Source organism: Rattus rattus, chromosome 3 (genome assembly GCF_011064425.1).
Source record: "Rattus rattus isolate New Zealand chromosome 3, Rrattus_CSIRO_v1, whole genome shotgun sequence".
In the NCBI taxonomy this organism is placed as follows: domain Eukaryota; kingdom Metazoa; phylum Chordata; class Mammalia; order Rodentia; family Muridae; genus Rattus; species Rattus rattus.
The window spans coordinates 200,012,544-200,027,900 of NC_046156.1; the positions used below are offsets into that span (position 1 = coordinate 200,012,544).

Consider the following 15,357-nt stretch of genomic DNA (forward strand, 5'->3'; position numbering starts at 1 on the left):
CGGTCTATGAACATGAAATCAAATTAGCATCTTATCTATGTGTGTCATAGTGACAGTCTCATTTTTAGATTTAAAAGAAACCCTCAGTGGGTTTTGTAAGGTAAGAGTGTTTTAATGACACATTTAAGGAGAGTGTTGGGGTAGGAGTTGATGTAGAGGCGGCTCAGCATTCAAAGCTCTGGCCATTGTTCCCGAGGTCTTGGTTTCTGTTCCTAGCACACCCACATGGCGGTTCACGGGCGGTGGCTCCAGTTTCAAGACATACAACGTCCTCTTCTCATGTCTGTGAGCACTGAACACACACGCCGCACAGACATACGTACAGGCAAAACTCACACACACATAAAATTAATTAGTTAAAACGAGTATATCAAATTCTCTTGTTGACCAAAAGCCACTCGGCTTTCTTTGAGATAGAAATAAACCTTTTTTTTTTTTCTCTCATTTCAAGGGATGGAGAAAGGAAAAGTATGAGCGTTGAAAGGTAATATTTGTTCTTTTATGTAAATAAAAATAAAGTTCGTGACGTATGATGTATGTGGTGTATGTTAAACTGTTTCAAGTTCATTGTTAGTAAAGTCTCACTACCGTAAAAAGCTCCACAGGCTTTGGCCGCTTACACTCCTGAGGGAAACCGAAGCTCAACACACTCCTTGGTTGCTGTACTCACAGCAGGACAACATGGCCAGCATTTGTATTTTTTAATACCGATGCTACTCCTGTTTCCTGAAAACTAAACACTTTGGGACTTCTAATCTCTTTATAAGAACAATTAGATGTTTACCTGACAATCCTAAGACGGGATCGTTCCAGGAGCTTCAGATAATGGCCAGTATCTGAGCACAGGTTTTAAGTTTTAGGAGAGCATGTCTGATACAAATTTCTGACGTGTGAAATGTCCCAAGTCCCCAGGCTTCCTGAGTGCTGAGATGCTGTGCTGTATGAGGGAACTTCGCTCCTCATTTTATGGGGCGGGTCGCAGTCAGACACAGATCATTGGCACAGTATGTGTAAGGTGTATACAAAACAATGACTTCCGTTCTCAAAGCCCGGTGCCATCCGAGGACACCTCACTGTGCGCAAACCGATATTACAAAACTAATTAAAACCAAAAACTACCCCAGTCCAAATCTGGCTTCCTAAGTGTTTCAGATAAAGGGAGGCGCCTGAGGCGGTATTGGAAAAGGAAGGCCTGGCAGCACTTCTCAGCCTTCCTGCTGCTGCTGCAACCCTTGAGCACAGTTCCTCAAGTGTGGCGACCGCAGCATTAAACTGTTTTCATTAACATTTCGTAACTCTCAATTTGCTACTGTTATGAACCGGAAAGTAAATATCTGTGTTTTCCGATGGTTCTCGGTAACCCCCATGAAAGGAATGACCAACCTCCAAAGGCGTCACAACCCATAGGTTGTGTCTAGTGTTGGGGGCTTAGAATCTTGTTTGGAATCACGTGAACTCTTAATGGAACTTTGGTTAGGGAGAAATGTGTGTATTTTTTAAAGTTCCTCAATTATTTCCTCAAAACATCAACATTCTATTGAGACATGTAAGAACCACTACCTGGTTTCCTTTTTTTTTTTTTCTTTCTGAAAACTCGCCTTGGGTTTTCAAAAATGTGTTAGGGCATCAAGTTCGGTATGGAACTAGGGAGACAGGTCCCAGTTCACAATCAGGTCTGAGACGCTGGCTTCATTCAGATATGTTTACTTAATTATGTATTAGGTTATGTGAAAACTTTATGCCAAAGAAATTACAGTGCAAGGATATTTGAATGTACTCTGTCATTACCAAATTTATTCAGCTGCATTCACGTTGGGCACCAACATCCTTCTTGTTTCTCCAGGACATTCAGTGAGATCAATAAAACAGAGGAACAGTACAGCTTGTGCCAAGAACTGTGCACTGAGCTCGCCCACGATCTCCAGAAGGAAGGACTTAAGGTACTGGATTTTGATGGGTTGGTTTTAGTTCTTGGTTTTGTTTTTCACTATGAGCTACTACTCTACATGAAGAGAACACACGTTTACTAAAGCTAGAGATGAATAAAGTAGGACATTCCTATCCCCATCAGTCAGAAACAACAGATCTGACGTCTGTGTATGAGGTCTGGGATGAGGCCACTCCATGAAGGGCAGTTTGTGATGCTAAAATGTGTGGCTCCAGGGTGATGAAGGGCAGCTCTGTACCCTTAACACTGCATTAGAATCTAGATCATTGCTGCTACATTAGAGTCACACACTAGATCATTGCTACATTAGAGTCACACACTAGATCATTGCTGCTACATTAGAGTCACACACTAGATCATTGCTACATTAGAGTCACACACTAGATCATTGCTGCTACATTAGAGTCACACACTAGATCATTGCTGCTACATTAGAGTCACACACTAGATCATTGCTCCTACATTAGAGTCACACACTAGATCATTGCTACATTAGAGTCACACACTAGATCATTGCTGCTACATTAGAGTCACACACTAGATCATTGCTGCTACATTAGAGTCACACACTAGATCATTGCTCCTACATTAGAGTTACACACTAGATCATTGCTGCTACATTAGAGTCACACACTAGATCATTGCTGCTACATTAGAGTCACACACTAGATCATTGCTACATTAGAGTCACACACTAGATCATTGCTACATTAGAGTCACACACTAGATCATTGCTCCTATATTAGAGTCACACACTAGATCATTGCTCCTACATTAGAGTCACACACTAGATCATTGCTCCTACATTAGAGTCACACACTAGATCATTGCTACATTAGGGTCACACATTAGATCATTGCTGCATTAGGGTCACACACTAGATCATTGCTACATTAGAGTCACACACTAGATCTTTGCTGCTACATTAGAGTCACACACTAGATCATTGCTACATTAGAGTCACACACTAGATCTTTGCTGCTACATTAGAGTCACACACTAGATCATTGCTACATTAGAGTCACACACTAGATCATTGCTGCTACATTAGAGTCACACACTAGATCATTGCTACATTAGAGTCACACATTAGATCTTTGCTGTTACATTGGAGTCATGTGGCAGGAGAGACGCAGGTAAAGGGAAGGCCTGTTTATGATGCCCTCTGAGCAGAAATCCTTTTCTGATCATCCTAGAAGGCTTTGCACACGGAGACAGTGGCCTTCTATTACAGGCACCGTATTTCAGGGCTCATCGTAGTTGCTAAACACACTGTGAACAGCAGCCAGGAATGCTCTGGACTGCGGGGTTTGTCATCTCCTTTCAGAAAGGTCCACATTTACTATTTGCTCAGTCCCCTCAGGCCCGAGTTAGCTATTACAAAGTGCAATACAAAAATATTAAAAAGTTACTGCAGAAAATTGGAGTGTTTGAGGAGCGATTTTACTTCTAACTCTTCTCTAACTCGAGTGTAAAATAGTTTATCTTTGAGTTTTTTAATGGACTTTAATTTTAGAATCGTTTCACATTTACTGGGCTGTTTCCAAAAGAATACAGAGATTTCCGTTATCCCTCTCACCCAGCTCCCTCGATTGCTAACATTTCATACACCATAGATTCTGTCAAACTAGAAAGTGACATCAGCACTTGCTATTAACCAAACTTCAGACGGCATTTGGCTTGCTCTTGTCTTCGTACCAATTTCCTTCCCCAGAGAACCACATGGTGACTACTGTCCTGTCTCCCTAGGTTGCTCTCCCAGTGTGATAGCCTTTCCCTCTTTGTAAATCTGACAGTCTCGATGGCCAGTGGCCACGTGGCCTATAGAATGCCACTGTCACCTTTGCCCCATGTCATAGGCTGTGGGTGTTTAGAAAGAATAGCACAGAGACGAAGTGGCCTTCCCATACTCTCCTGTCACAGTCATCACCTGGTGAAGGGAACGTTTGGCAGGCCGTGCTGTCTGAAGTTACTAATTCTTAGTCAGGAAATGAGTCAGGAGCTGAACTTACCCTCAAGTGAAACAGCTGCCGGTTGCTTCCACACACACCCAAGGAAACACTCAGTTGTCATCAGTCCTCCCCAACTGAAACCTCATGGCCTCCAGACACTAGCCATAAAGGTGACCTTTGCAGGTGTCTGGCGAAGCACTCTGGCATGTGGCTGTCATGCAGTAAGTGTGGGCTAATCACTCTGCGACTTTCAACACTGAATCACCCTTAGGGAGATGTACAGAAAAAGTAAAGGTGATTAGTTAAGCTTGCCCTTCATATAAAGGTAATTTTTAATTAATTGGGGGGAGAATAGTAATTATATGCTAAGTGGTATTTCTCAGACATGGATTGTAGTTATGATAGTTTTCATAATTATAACAGTTTTATAAGCAGCTGATTACACTTCTGTATGCTTATGTACAAACAGGCTCCCTAAACTCCCCTAACCTGCAGTCTTCTTTTACAAGCTCTGAAATTTTCCATGTTAACGTGCCACGTGTGTTGTAGGGCAGAACTGTCACCATCAAGCTGAAGAACGTGGATTTTGAAGTAAAAACCCGCGCATCTACAGTCCCATCTGCCATTTCTACTGCAGAGGACATATTTGCCGTTGCCAAGGAGCTGCTAAGGACAGAAGTCACTGCAGGCTCTCCACAGCCCCTGCGGCTAAGACTGATGGGTAGGTAGGCTTCCCTCTCCCTCCCCCTCCCCTTCCCGCCTTCCTTTCCCCCTCCCCCTCCCCCTTCCTGTCTCTCTATTTATTTGTTTATTTATTTCCCCCTTATATGTTTAATAATGCCCCCCTCTATAAAAGGACAAAGCATTCAACTTGGAAATCTTTTCCCTCCGTTTATTTCTAAAACTGTTTAAGAGCTTCCTGGAACTGGATGCATGTGAGGGATGGAATTTCAATTCTGTCTGAGCCAATGGCAGTTGTTCTTATCTTTATGTTGTCTGAAGTCTTTGAGGCATGATGTTTCAAGACTCAGAACTTAACAGATTTGAGAAACAGATCCGGGGTGTTCTGATTATATCCCGTAATCCTCTCTCGGGGATCTGGAGCGCCGTGACAGAACATGTGGATGCTTCTGTCACTAAACAACAGCAAGTTCGTTATTTAGATTATGGGACATTAAATTATATCACGCCAATTTAGTCTTTATCATTTTGGGCTACGGTTTAGAAATTTTGGATTTCAGAATTACAAATCAAGATTATGGCACTGTGAAACCACACTGCCAGCCACTGTCTGTAGGGAGCAAACCAGGAAGCCATGCTTCCTAGTGACCTGGAAGAGATTGTGCCAAGAGGGGTTCGTTAGTGTTACTTTCACAATGAGAGAAAGCGTACAATGAGACCACTGCATGCAGTCTATTAAAAAGAGCCAAAGAGACGTGTCTATAGAGACTTTTTGTGGAATCCTAAAACTCAGAAGCAAGCAAGACATACTTGAGTGGATTGATAAACGGTATGTCCAGACAACAGAATAATGTTCTGTGTGTGAATGAGCTACAAAGGACATGAAGGAAACCTAAGGAAATACCGTACGTCTAAGAAGCCAGTATTGTATGATTGGCATCCTGAAGGAAACAAAACCTTAGAGGCAGGAAAGACAGTACTGCTGGAGGGGAAAGTGAAAAGAGAGGCCTGGGGGCTAGTGAAACAGCTGTGTATTGTAGATGTGACTTTTATTCCCTGGTGTATTGTCGTGGCTGAGGCAGTAAGCCTCAGAGAAGCTCACCCTTTCTAGCTCTTTCTGAACTCTAGCCGGCACCCAACTCAGCTGTTCTGACTCAAACTCCTCTCCAGGCTGACTGAGTCAACCTGGCTTCTGTCTCGGTCTCTGACTTTTGCTCGGCTTGGGCCTCAGTCTGGCAGTCTGTTCTGACCTGGCTCCTTCTCGTTTCCTCGGCTTGTTCTCTCTCTGCACCCAGTCTTGGTAACCTGCCTCTTCCCTCTCTCAGCCATGCCCCCTCTTATGTCGCTTCTTTGCTCTCTGTTCTCATGAGAGGCGGGCATATTCTATCCTGTCAAATCTTTCTCTGATTCATCACTTTGTCTGACACTCAGTTAGACATCACTTTCAATCATGGGTGCTTCCTTCTACAGACTAATTTCACCTTCATTGTTTGGGAGTAATGGTGTGTACTAAGATATGGCTGTATTCCAGCCAGAGGGATTAAAGGTGTGTGCTCACAATGTGTCTATATTCTAGCCAGAGCAGCCATGTTGCTGGGTTAAAATCCCTCTGCAGTATATGCCTCCATTATGATGAATATATGTCTTTATAACTACATCTAAACTCATAGAATAAAAACTATCAAGATGAATTTCTTAGGTAAATGATAGCATTTGGGTGATGGTCTTGTGTGTGTGGTACCGGCTGTGAATGACAACAGATGATATATGGGAATATTCTGTTCAATTGTCATATAAAAATGAAACACTTCTTAAACAGATCAGCACTGGAGTCTCTGTAGTTGACTCCAATTAATTACTTTCTAGTTAATGACATTGAAAGTTCTATATAATCATGCCAAACGCAATAGCTTCTTAACATTTACTGATACTCAGCTTTATAAGGCAAAGTAAATTATTCTTCATAATACCAGCCATGATGCCAATGTCCTTTAATTTGAAAAATATTGGTTTGAGAATGTAGCTAAGTGGTAAATTATATGTCTAACATTCGAAAGACTATATATGAGCCCAAACCTTAGCACTTAAAAACGTATGTTGTATTTGTGTGTACATCTCCCATGGTACTTATTTCTCTCTAGTTTAGACATGTCATAATAGTGTTGTTTCTATGCTTTGTCCGTGTTTTGAGTGAATGTCTATACAATTTGCGACTGACTGGTTTTGGTCTCATTTAGGTGTTCGGATGTCTACTTTCTCCAACGACGATGACAGGAAGCACCAACAAAGGAGCATCATTGGCTTCTTACAAGCTGGAAACCAAGGCTTGTCACCCACTGGGTGTACTGCAGACAGAACTGACAAAACTGAGCTCGTAAAGCCCTTAGAAACGTCTCGTAAGAAGAGTTTCTTTGATAAAAAGCGATCAGAAAGGATCCCAAACTGTCAAGACCCACCCAGATGTAAAATCGTGGGTGAGCAAGCTTTGCAGGCCTCGGAACCATCCCAAGCATTGAAGAAGATGAGCGAGAGTTTCAAAACCTCAGAGAATTCAAATGACCCTCAGACATTTATATGTCCAGTTTGCTTTAGGGAGCAAGAAGGCATCAGTCTGGAAGCCTTTAATGAACATGTAGATGCATGTCTCGACGGACCGTCCACCAGTGAGAACTCAGAGATGCCCAGTTACTCACATGCTTCGTCTGCGGACATTGGTCAGCAGGAAGATGCACACCGTGCTGTTCCACTGTGGGAGAAGCGGGGGCATGCAGACGGAGAGATCACCTCAGGAGATGGTGCAGATCTAACAGAGACTGAAGACAGATCGCCGAAAGCAGCAAGCATGGACACTGTAGGGAATAATCACAGCGAAGGGGAGGGATATCCTGATAGTCAGGGCAAGTCCTGCCCTCTGTCACCCGCAAACGAGACTGTCAGCACGTTAAGTAGGGAAGACTCTGCCCAGCCCTGTATAGATGACGTAGTGACAGGACGAGCTCTAGTTTGTCCCGTTTGTAACCTAGAACAAGAGACATCTGATCTCACCCTCTTCAACATCCACGTGGACATTTGCTTAAATAAAGGCATCATCCAAGAACTGAGAAACAGCGAAGTTAACTCAGTTAAGCAACCCAAAGGGAGCACGAGAAGCACTGGTGAGCATGTAGTCGTTACGAGGAATGTTTTGGGGAGAGGACGGGAGGCAGGCCAGTGGCTAAGAGCACTTGCAGCTCTTATGTGGGGCCTATGTTTGGTCCCTAGAGTGCACATGGTGACTTGCAGCCGTCTGTAACTCCAGGGCAAGAGAGTTTGGTACCCTCTTTTCTGTTGGCCTCCTTAGACACACCACACACACACACACACACACACACACACACACACACACACACACACACACACAGTACACAGACATATGTGTAGGTAAGACATCGATACACTTAAAATTAAATTTTAAAAAATAAGAGGAATGTGATTTTCTAGGGATATGTCTTATTAAAATTACTAAAACTCTACATTTGAAATGTATTCTATTAAAAGGGTAGCTTGTGTTTGCTCTCATTTAGGAACTGTTACCTACCTTACCCTGGCTAGAAATAAGTCAAAATGAGCTTTTGAATTGAGGGGAAACTCCAGTTTAGTTTTGATTTATTATAGAATGAAGTTAAAAGTTTGAAGAATCTGAGTGACCCAATCAAAAAAAGAAATCCCCTCAGGGAACGTCTGCCAGGATGCTGCCACAAATTAGCTTTATTTTTAGAACCAGGAAGCCTTTTTCCCTTCTTTCTTGGTAATGCTGACTGCGCCGAGATTGCAGAAATTAAGTCTAATGCCAGCAGAGCTGGTAAACTATAAAGAAACAGTACTGTAAAATCAACTTTGTGGCGCTGGCAGTGTGGCTCTGAGGGTGGGGTGCTCGCAGCCCAGCATTTCAACCTGAGCTTCATTTCTGGAGCACACAATGGAAGGGAAGAACTGACTTCGGAAAGTTACCTGCTCACTCTATACATGTGTTCATGTGTGCACACGTGTGTGTGTGTGTGCGTGCGTGTGTGTGTGTGTGTGTGTGTGTGTGCACTAGTTAGTTAATGTAACGATACTTTTAAAAGTTAGTCAATATCTGTTAGATCTATAATTTTTTATAGCTCTTTAATGATTTTATCTTTTCCTTCATGGGATTTCTTGGCTTTTCTTTCCCCTGCAGACAGACTTCAGAAGGCTTCAGGAAAGACAAAAAGGTATGATGGGCTTGAGCTTCAGTAAAGAGAGCTCGTGTTTTGCTCGAGCTTTAGGGACTCACCTCTGCTTTTTTAAACAAACCAAGTAACGTTGTTTTAAAAGCTTTTTTACAAGTTGTTTTTACAGAATTCTTTCCAAATATTTCCATCCTTCTGCATAGGAATTGTGTGTTCTTTCTCATTCCAGGGCAGGCCGGAAGACAAAGGGCTCAACATCCAAGAGAACAAAACCCCGAGATCCCAGACACACCCTTGATGGATTTTTTAAATGAACTTTGAACATTTTGTCAACATTTTTAATTGTAGTTATTATTTTCATAGTCAATGTATTTATTTTTCCTCACTTTAAATATGTTCCTTTAAGGAAGACAAGTGCAATAATAATACCTCCCCCACGTGACCTTTTTAAGAATATAGACTGAATATTAATATATATGTATGTGTGTGTGTGTGTGTGTATATATATATATATATATATACATACACTGGGAATGAAATTTATATAATCAGTTGGAAATCAGTCGTATTAGAGACAGCGTAAGAAGTGAGGTCAGAAGATAATTTTATAATGAGTATAAAATATTTACACGGACTCTGAGCCATTGCAGTGACCTCAGCGTCAGCTCCTCAGTGCTTGGCCACCGTGTTGCCGTTTATGCGACTGTACTGCTCGTGAGCAGATGTAATTAGATTTAGCCATGATCACCACGAAGAGCTTCAGCTTAACAGAAAGGGTGTGGGCATGGCTGCTCCCTTCAGGAAGCGATGCACAGTATTACCTGTGTTCAGAGGCCTGGCTCAAACCATTGTCATTTGTATCGTCTTACTTATCAATAAGCACTTGGTTCGCATAGAGAAATGCTTAGTCTGAAACTCAAGATTGTTTTTGTAACTCAGTACTTTAATTTCTTCCCGGCTATATTTGCTACAGATCTGCAGTAAACAAGATAAGTCCCTTGGTTTTCATCCACCTCTTTAGGACAAATAGACGGCTCTGAAGATGACCCCCTAGGAGGCGCTGCCCTTGCCGTAGCTACTTCTCTGTGCCCCTGTTAATGGTTGTGGAAGAAAGCTTTGCAGCAGTTCAGAGGTTGCTGCAGATGGAGTGCCACCCACAGGTTCTTATCAAAAAGCCCTTCCTGCTACTGCTTTAAGAACTGATTCCTGCTGGCTCTGGCTTGTGGTGGCTCAGGCCTTTAATCCTAGCACTGGGAGGCAGAGGCAGGAGGACCTCGGAGTTGGGGGACAGCTTGGTCTACAGAGTGAGTTCCAGAAAGAACAGCCAGAACCACACAGAGAAACCCTACCTCCCAAAAGAAAAAGAAAGAAAGAGAGAAAGAAAGAAAGAAAGAAAGAAAGAAAGAAAGAAAGAAAGAAAGAAAGAAAGAGAGAAAGGAAAAAGGAAACAAACCTGACTCTTCTTTTATAGTTTTCTCTTTGTATATTTTAATGCATTTATTGTAGACAGAGAAATATTTGAGGGACCTTAGGACCAACCTTGTATGCCACAGACTCAACCTGACTTTTAATTGCTAGATGACTTAAAAATGGGCTAACAGCTTGCTGACATAGCTGACCCTGACCTGATATCACACACCACAACAGTTCCAAACTGTGGTGCGTTGTTATTGATTGTCTTTTACTTATATAAACTATTTATCAAATTAAATGCAACGAAACAGATTTAATGTATTGAAAAATAGCTATTACTGTATTTATAATTTTCTTCCATCTGAAGTTTATTTTTTGTTGTTTTCAACATTAAATAAATTATTTTCATGTAGATGCTACATTTAATTGAATGTCATACAATATTTAATAATAATTTAAAATTTTTTAAAGTTAAGAATTTTTTCATGCATATTGTATTATTTTCTTCTCTTGCTCTTTGTCTTCCAACTCCACCCTTGTCTTCTCAATCCCTCTCAAATCTATGACCTCTTTTTATATATTGTTACATGTGTGTGTGTGTGTGTGTGTTTGTGTGTATGTGTTTGTGTCTGTGTGTCTGTGTGTGTGTCTGTGTCTGTGTGTGTCTGTGTGTGTGTGTGTGTGTCTGTGTGTCTGTGTGTGTGTGTCTGTGTGTGTGTCTGTCTGTGTGTGTCTGTGTGTGTGTATGTGTGTCTGTCTGTGTGTGTGTCTGTGTGTGTGTCTGTGTATGTGTGTCTGTGTGTGTGTGTGTATGTGTGTGTGTCTGTGTGTATGTGTGTGTGTGTGTGTGTGTCTGTGTGTGTGTGTGTGTGTCTGTGTGTGTGTGTCTGTGTGTGTGTGTCTGTGTGTGTGTGTCTGTGTGTGTGTGTGTGTGTGTGTGTCTGTGTGTGTGTGTCTGTGTGTGTGTCTGTGTGTGTGTGTGTCTGTCTGTGTGTGTGTGTCTGTGTGTGTGTGTGTGTGTGTGTGTCTGTGTGTGTGTGTCTGTGTGTGTGTGTCTGTGTGTGTGTCTGTGTGTGTGTCTGTGTCTGTGTGTGTGTGTGTGTGTGTGTCTGTCTGTGTGTCTGTGTGTGTCTGTCTGTGTGTGTGTCGTGTCTGTCTGTGTGTGTGTCTGTGTGTGTGTGTGTGTGTATGTGTCTGTGTGTGTCTGTGTGTGTGTGTGTCTGTGTGTGTGTCTGTCTGTGTGGGTCTGTGTGTGTGTGTGTGTGTGTGTGTGTGTCTGTGTCTGTGTGTGTGTGTGTGTGTGTGTCTCTGTGTGTGTGCATATGCACACATTGTTACACATACGGTAACCTGCTGGGCTCATTTGGTGTAGCTCATATGCATTTGTGTTTACGGCTGACTAAACCAGATGACTCATGGCTCGTCCCTGGAAAATACTGATCACCCTCTCCCAGCAGTCATTAAGTACACATAGCTCTTCATCTAGGAGAGGAGCCTTGTGGGGGTTCCCCCTTCCAGGTTGCCATGTTTAACTAGCACTGTCATTGTGCAGATCTTGTTTGAGTGACTGTATTGCTGAGCTTTTGTGAGTATAACTTCCTTGGCATATGCAAAGACACCATCAGAGTGGACATCCCAGTCCTCTGGCGCTCACCGTGTCATCACCCCATCTCCCACAGTGTTCTTGAGCCTTAGTTGCAGGAGCTATGGTGTAGAAGCATCATCTGGACTCTTACATTCCCTTCTCAGAAGGAGAAAACAGCGTCTTAGAGGAGTGGCTGCTTCCTCACTAGAGACTCCTAAGCCGGAAAGGAAGCTGATGTTCTCCAGTCCCCGTGCAAGAGCCACATCTTTCGCATTCCTCTGTCTGTCTTCTCAAGTTCGAATCATACCGTACAAACCATCCTCTTCCACGGGCCGTCTGCCACTTGGTTGCTGATAGACTGTCCCTCTGCACGTCCAGGTCACAGTTCATCCCGAGGGAAGATGGGGCAGGAAGCCAAGGGCAAAGCCTGGAGAGGAACACTGTGCTTGCCTTACTCTCTGCTTGCTCCATGCCCAGCTTTCTCTGCATCCCTGATCTGCCTTTCTGATATCTCAGCCTCGTTCTCTCAGTCTGGACTCCCCCAAATCCTTTATTATCTCTTATTATATATGTTTACTCTAGGATAGCCATTTTGAAAAAGCATAACGAGACTTAGAAGAGTAAACGAGGACCCATAACCTTAGAGAGTCAAACCACAGACCACGTTTGTGACGCATATGCCTGGTATTGGTAGGGGAAAGCTAGTATCTGCAATATTAAATTGATTCTTAAGACTCAGGAAGAAGAATAGTTTCTCTAAGGTGATACAAAAGACTTAGTAGCATCTCACATAGAAGAAAACCTGCATGACCAAGAGCCATGAAAACAGTCTCAACCATATCAATCATATGGGCCTGGAACAAACCTGTGAAGAGGCATCATTACATCCCTACCACGCTAACGAGAAGAAACGATTCAGTGTCGCCAAGTTTTTTGTTTTTTGTGGGTTTTTTGTTTTTTTTTTTCCGGAGCTGGGGACCAAACCCAGGGCCTTGCGCTTGCTAGGCAAGTGCTCTACCACTGAGCTAAATTCCCAACTCCCAGTGTCACCAAGTTTTAAACATGACTTAAAGCCTCGTTGTGAGGATAATCACTTTGGAAAACAATTTGTCCTTTAGTCAGTTTAACAAATAAGTGAGGAAAAACCAGAAGCAAGTAAAAACAAAACTACATACGGTCACTGTGTTTGCCGACATTATTTTTTTAAGAGAAACTTTATTTTTAGTTGCCTAGTTTTTAAACAAATCTACATTTTTCCAGAGTTCAATAAAGCTGTCTATAGAACTCAATACTATTCCTATAAAACAGTGAGAACCAATTAGGAAATAGAATAAAAATAACCCTGTTGATCATGGGGCCCTCGGAAGGAAGAAGATGTTCAGGGATTTGGGAACGTCACAGTATTGGAAGAAAAATGGTACAAGTGAATAAATGAAAAAATCTTATTGATGAACAGGAAGAATGGCTATATAAAATTAACCCCCACACCCGCAACAGTTATAGTGTTACATACAATAAAATTCAAAACCCCTGAGAAACTGATAAGTGAAGTCAGGCTTGGTGGCATACTCCTTTAATACCAACATTCTGGAGGCAAAGGCAGGAAGATCTTTTAGTTCAAGGCCAGGTTGGTGAGACCCTGTCTCAAGAGATAAGTAGATACTAAATTTTTTGTAGCAGTTAATAAAGTATTAACAGTGGTGCTAATAAATGTGAGGGGCATTTTAAATAACCCAGTGAGAAAAGGGTTGACTGTTAAGTAAACGGCCCTTCTGTGCTTAATAACTCATAAAGAAAGTTAAATTTGATGGAGCCTAACTGCTGGGAGTCCCTAGACCACTCTCTGTCTGATTATTTGCTCAAAGGACTAATAACTGAGAAAAACTACAGCCCAGATTATAGTCTGTAAGAGTGAAAATATATATATAAGCAAAGAGGCTAGACATAACTCAGAAGTAGGATGCTTGTCTATAAATGTACGATCCTAGATGTGATACATGCACAGTATGGGGTTGAGGTTAACAGAGTCCCATGCTTCCAGGGGAGGCATCTGAGGAGGTATACATGACTCTCCCATAAGTACCATATGCCAGCATGCAAAATACCACCAACCAAGACACCTTGCCCAACTTGCCACTCAGGGTTTTTCCTGGAAGTCTGTGACAGGCAGGCAGTTCTTTCATCCCAACTGACCTTAGCTACTAAACCTTAAACCTTCCAGGGAGCTACTGGCCCAAGGCCTCCATCTTCAAATGGCATGCTTTCAGTGTAAGCATGTCGTTAACATAAGCTGTCTCTTCAAACTAATACAATGCGGCCCAATGCTTTGGACATGAAACATTCTTATCAGACTTCTAAAGGCCAAGGACTCAGAGGCTGGTTCTTTAGAAGAGAGAGGTCTTTCTTTGCAAAATGTAGGAGTTGAGCAACCTGAATCTACCAAGATAACCCTCATAGTTTTCTTGCAAAATAAATGTCCATCAGAACTGTATTTGAATAAAGAATAAAAAGATAAGGATCACTTAGGGTAACATTTTTTTTCTGCCTTTTTTTAATGCAGAAAACAATCTCAAATCTTAACCTTTTAAGGGATTCTGGCCTATATGTTTGTGGCAAACAGGCCTAGTGATTGAATGCCTGTACAACAGTCTGTTCCATGAAAGACAAAGATGTCTTAGTATGTCCGTTTCATTGTTCTGGTAATTTATGGCTTGACATCCTGCCTCAGTCTGTTGTGATAATAGAAGGTTATGAGAAGCCATTTGTAAATCCAGACCTTTCTCTCTGAGTGCTTTGACTTAGCATTTAGCATGGGATTATAAGAAGTGATCTCCAAGAGAAAGGTTTCTACACTGAAAAGGTAAAAGTCATTGTCTTAGGGTTTTACTGCTGTGAACAGACACCATGACCATGACAACTCTTATAAGGACAACATTCAATTAGGGCTGGCTTACAGGTTCAGAGGTTCAGTCCATTATCATCAAGGCAAGAGCATGGCAGCATCCAGGCAGGCATGGCACAGGAGGATCTGAGAGTTCTAAACCTTCATCTGAAGGCCGCTAGCAGGAGTCCAGGCAGCTAGGATGAGGATGTTAAAGCCCAGGCCTATAGTGACACTCCTACTCCAACAAGGCCACACTTCCTAATAGTGCCACCCTTGGGCCGAACATATACAAACCATCACAGTTGTGTTGCTGAGTTAAAGAAGGAACTCCATGCTAAGAGAATATAGGCAATACTCAACATGAAGCCGAGAGAGAGAGACATCAATTACTGAGACACTTCTACTGTTCTCATTTTAAATGCCTTCATTCTCCATGGGTTATGTGTCAGCTCACCAACCCACCCCCACCCCCATTTCTGGCTCTACTGTCAACCCTAAATATGTCACCAAACTCCATCTGTCCTTGCAGAGCCTTTTAGGAATATTGCTTTCCTTCTGTGAAACTTACTCGTTGCCTTCATGCTGACATTCCAACTGCTTCCCCGGCTTCCCTGATCTAAAACAACTTGAGTACCATTTAAAGGATCAGTCATAAGCAGTGTTTTCAAAATATCATGTCGAGTTGCTTCTTTTGTTGTTGC

General features: G+C 42.3%; 1 protein-coding gene across 2 annotated transcripts in view; it reads left to right on the plus strand.

Annotated features, from left to right (window-relative positions):
- The window catches only part of Polk (DNA polymerase kappa), a 58,435-nt gene extending 48,297 nt beyond the window's left edge, over positions 1-10,138 (plus strand). The window contains exons 10-15 of one of the 2 annotated variants that reach the window (XM_032899005.1): positions 452-484; positions 1,844-1,940; positions 4,450-4,621; positions 6,819-7,736; positions 8,783-8,816; positions 9,004-10,138. In XM_032899005.1, the coding sequence (XP_032754896.1) occupies positions 452-484; positions 1,844-1,940; positions 4,450-4,621; positions 6,819-7,736; positions 8,783-8,816; positions 9,004-9,088 (1,339 nt within the window). In that variant the 3' untranslated portion in view covers positions 9,089-10,138. The remainder of the gene's footprint in view (positions 1-451; positions 485-1,843; positions 1,941-4,449; positions 4,622-6,818; positions 7,737-8,782; positions 8,817-9,003) is intronic. The other variant, XM_032899006.1, reaches the window with a different exon arrangement.
- Positions 10,139-15,357: the final 5,219 nt, after the last annotated feature.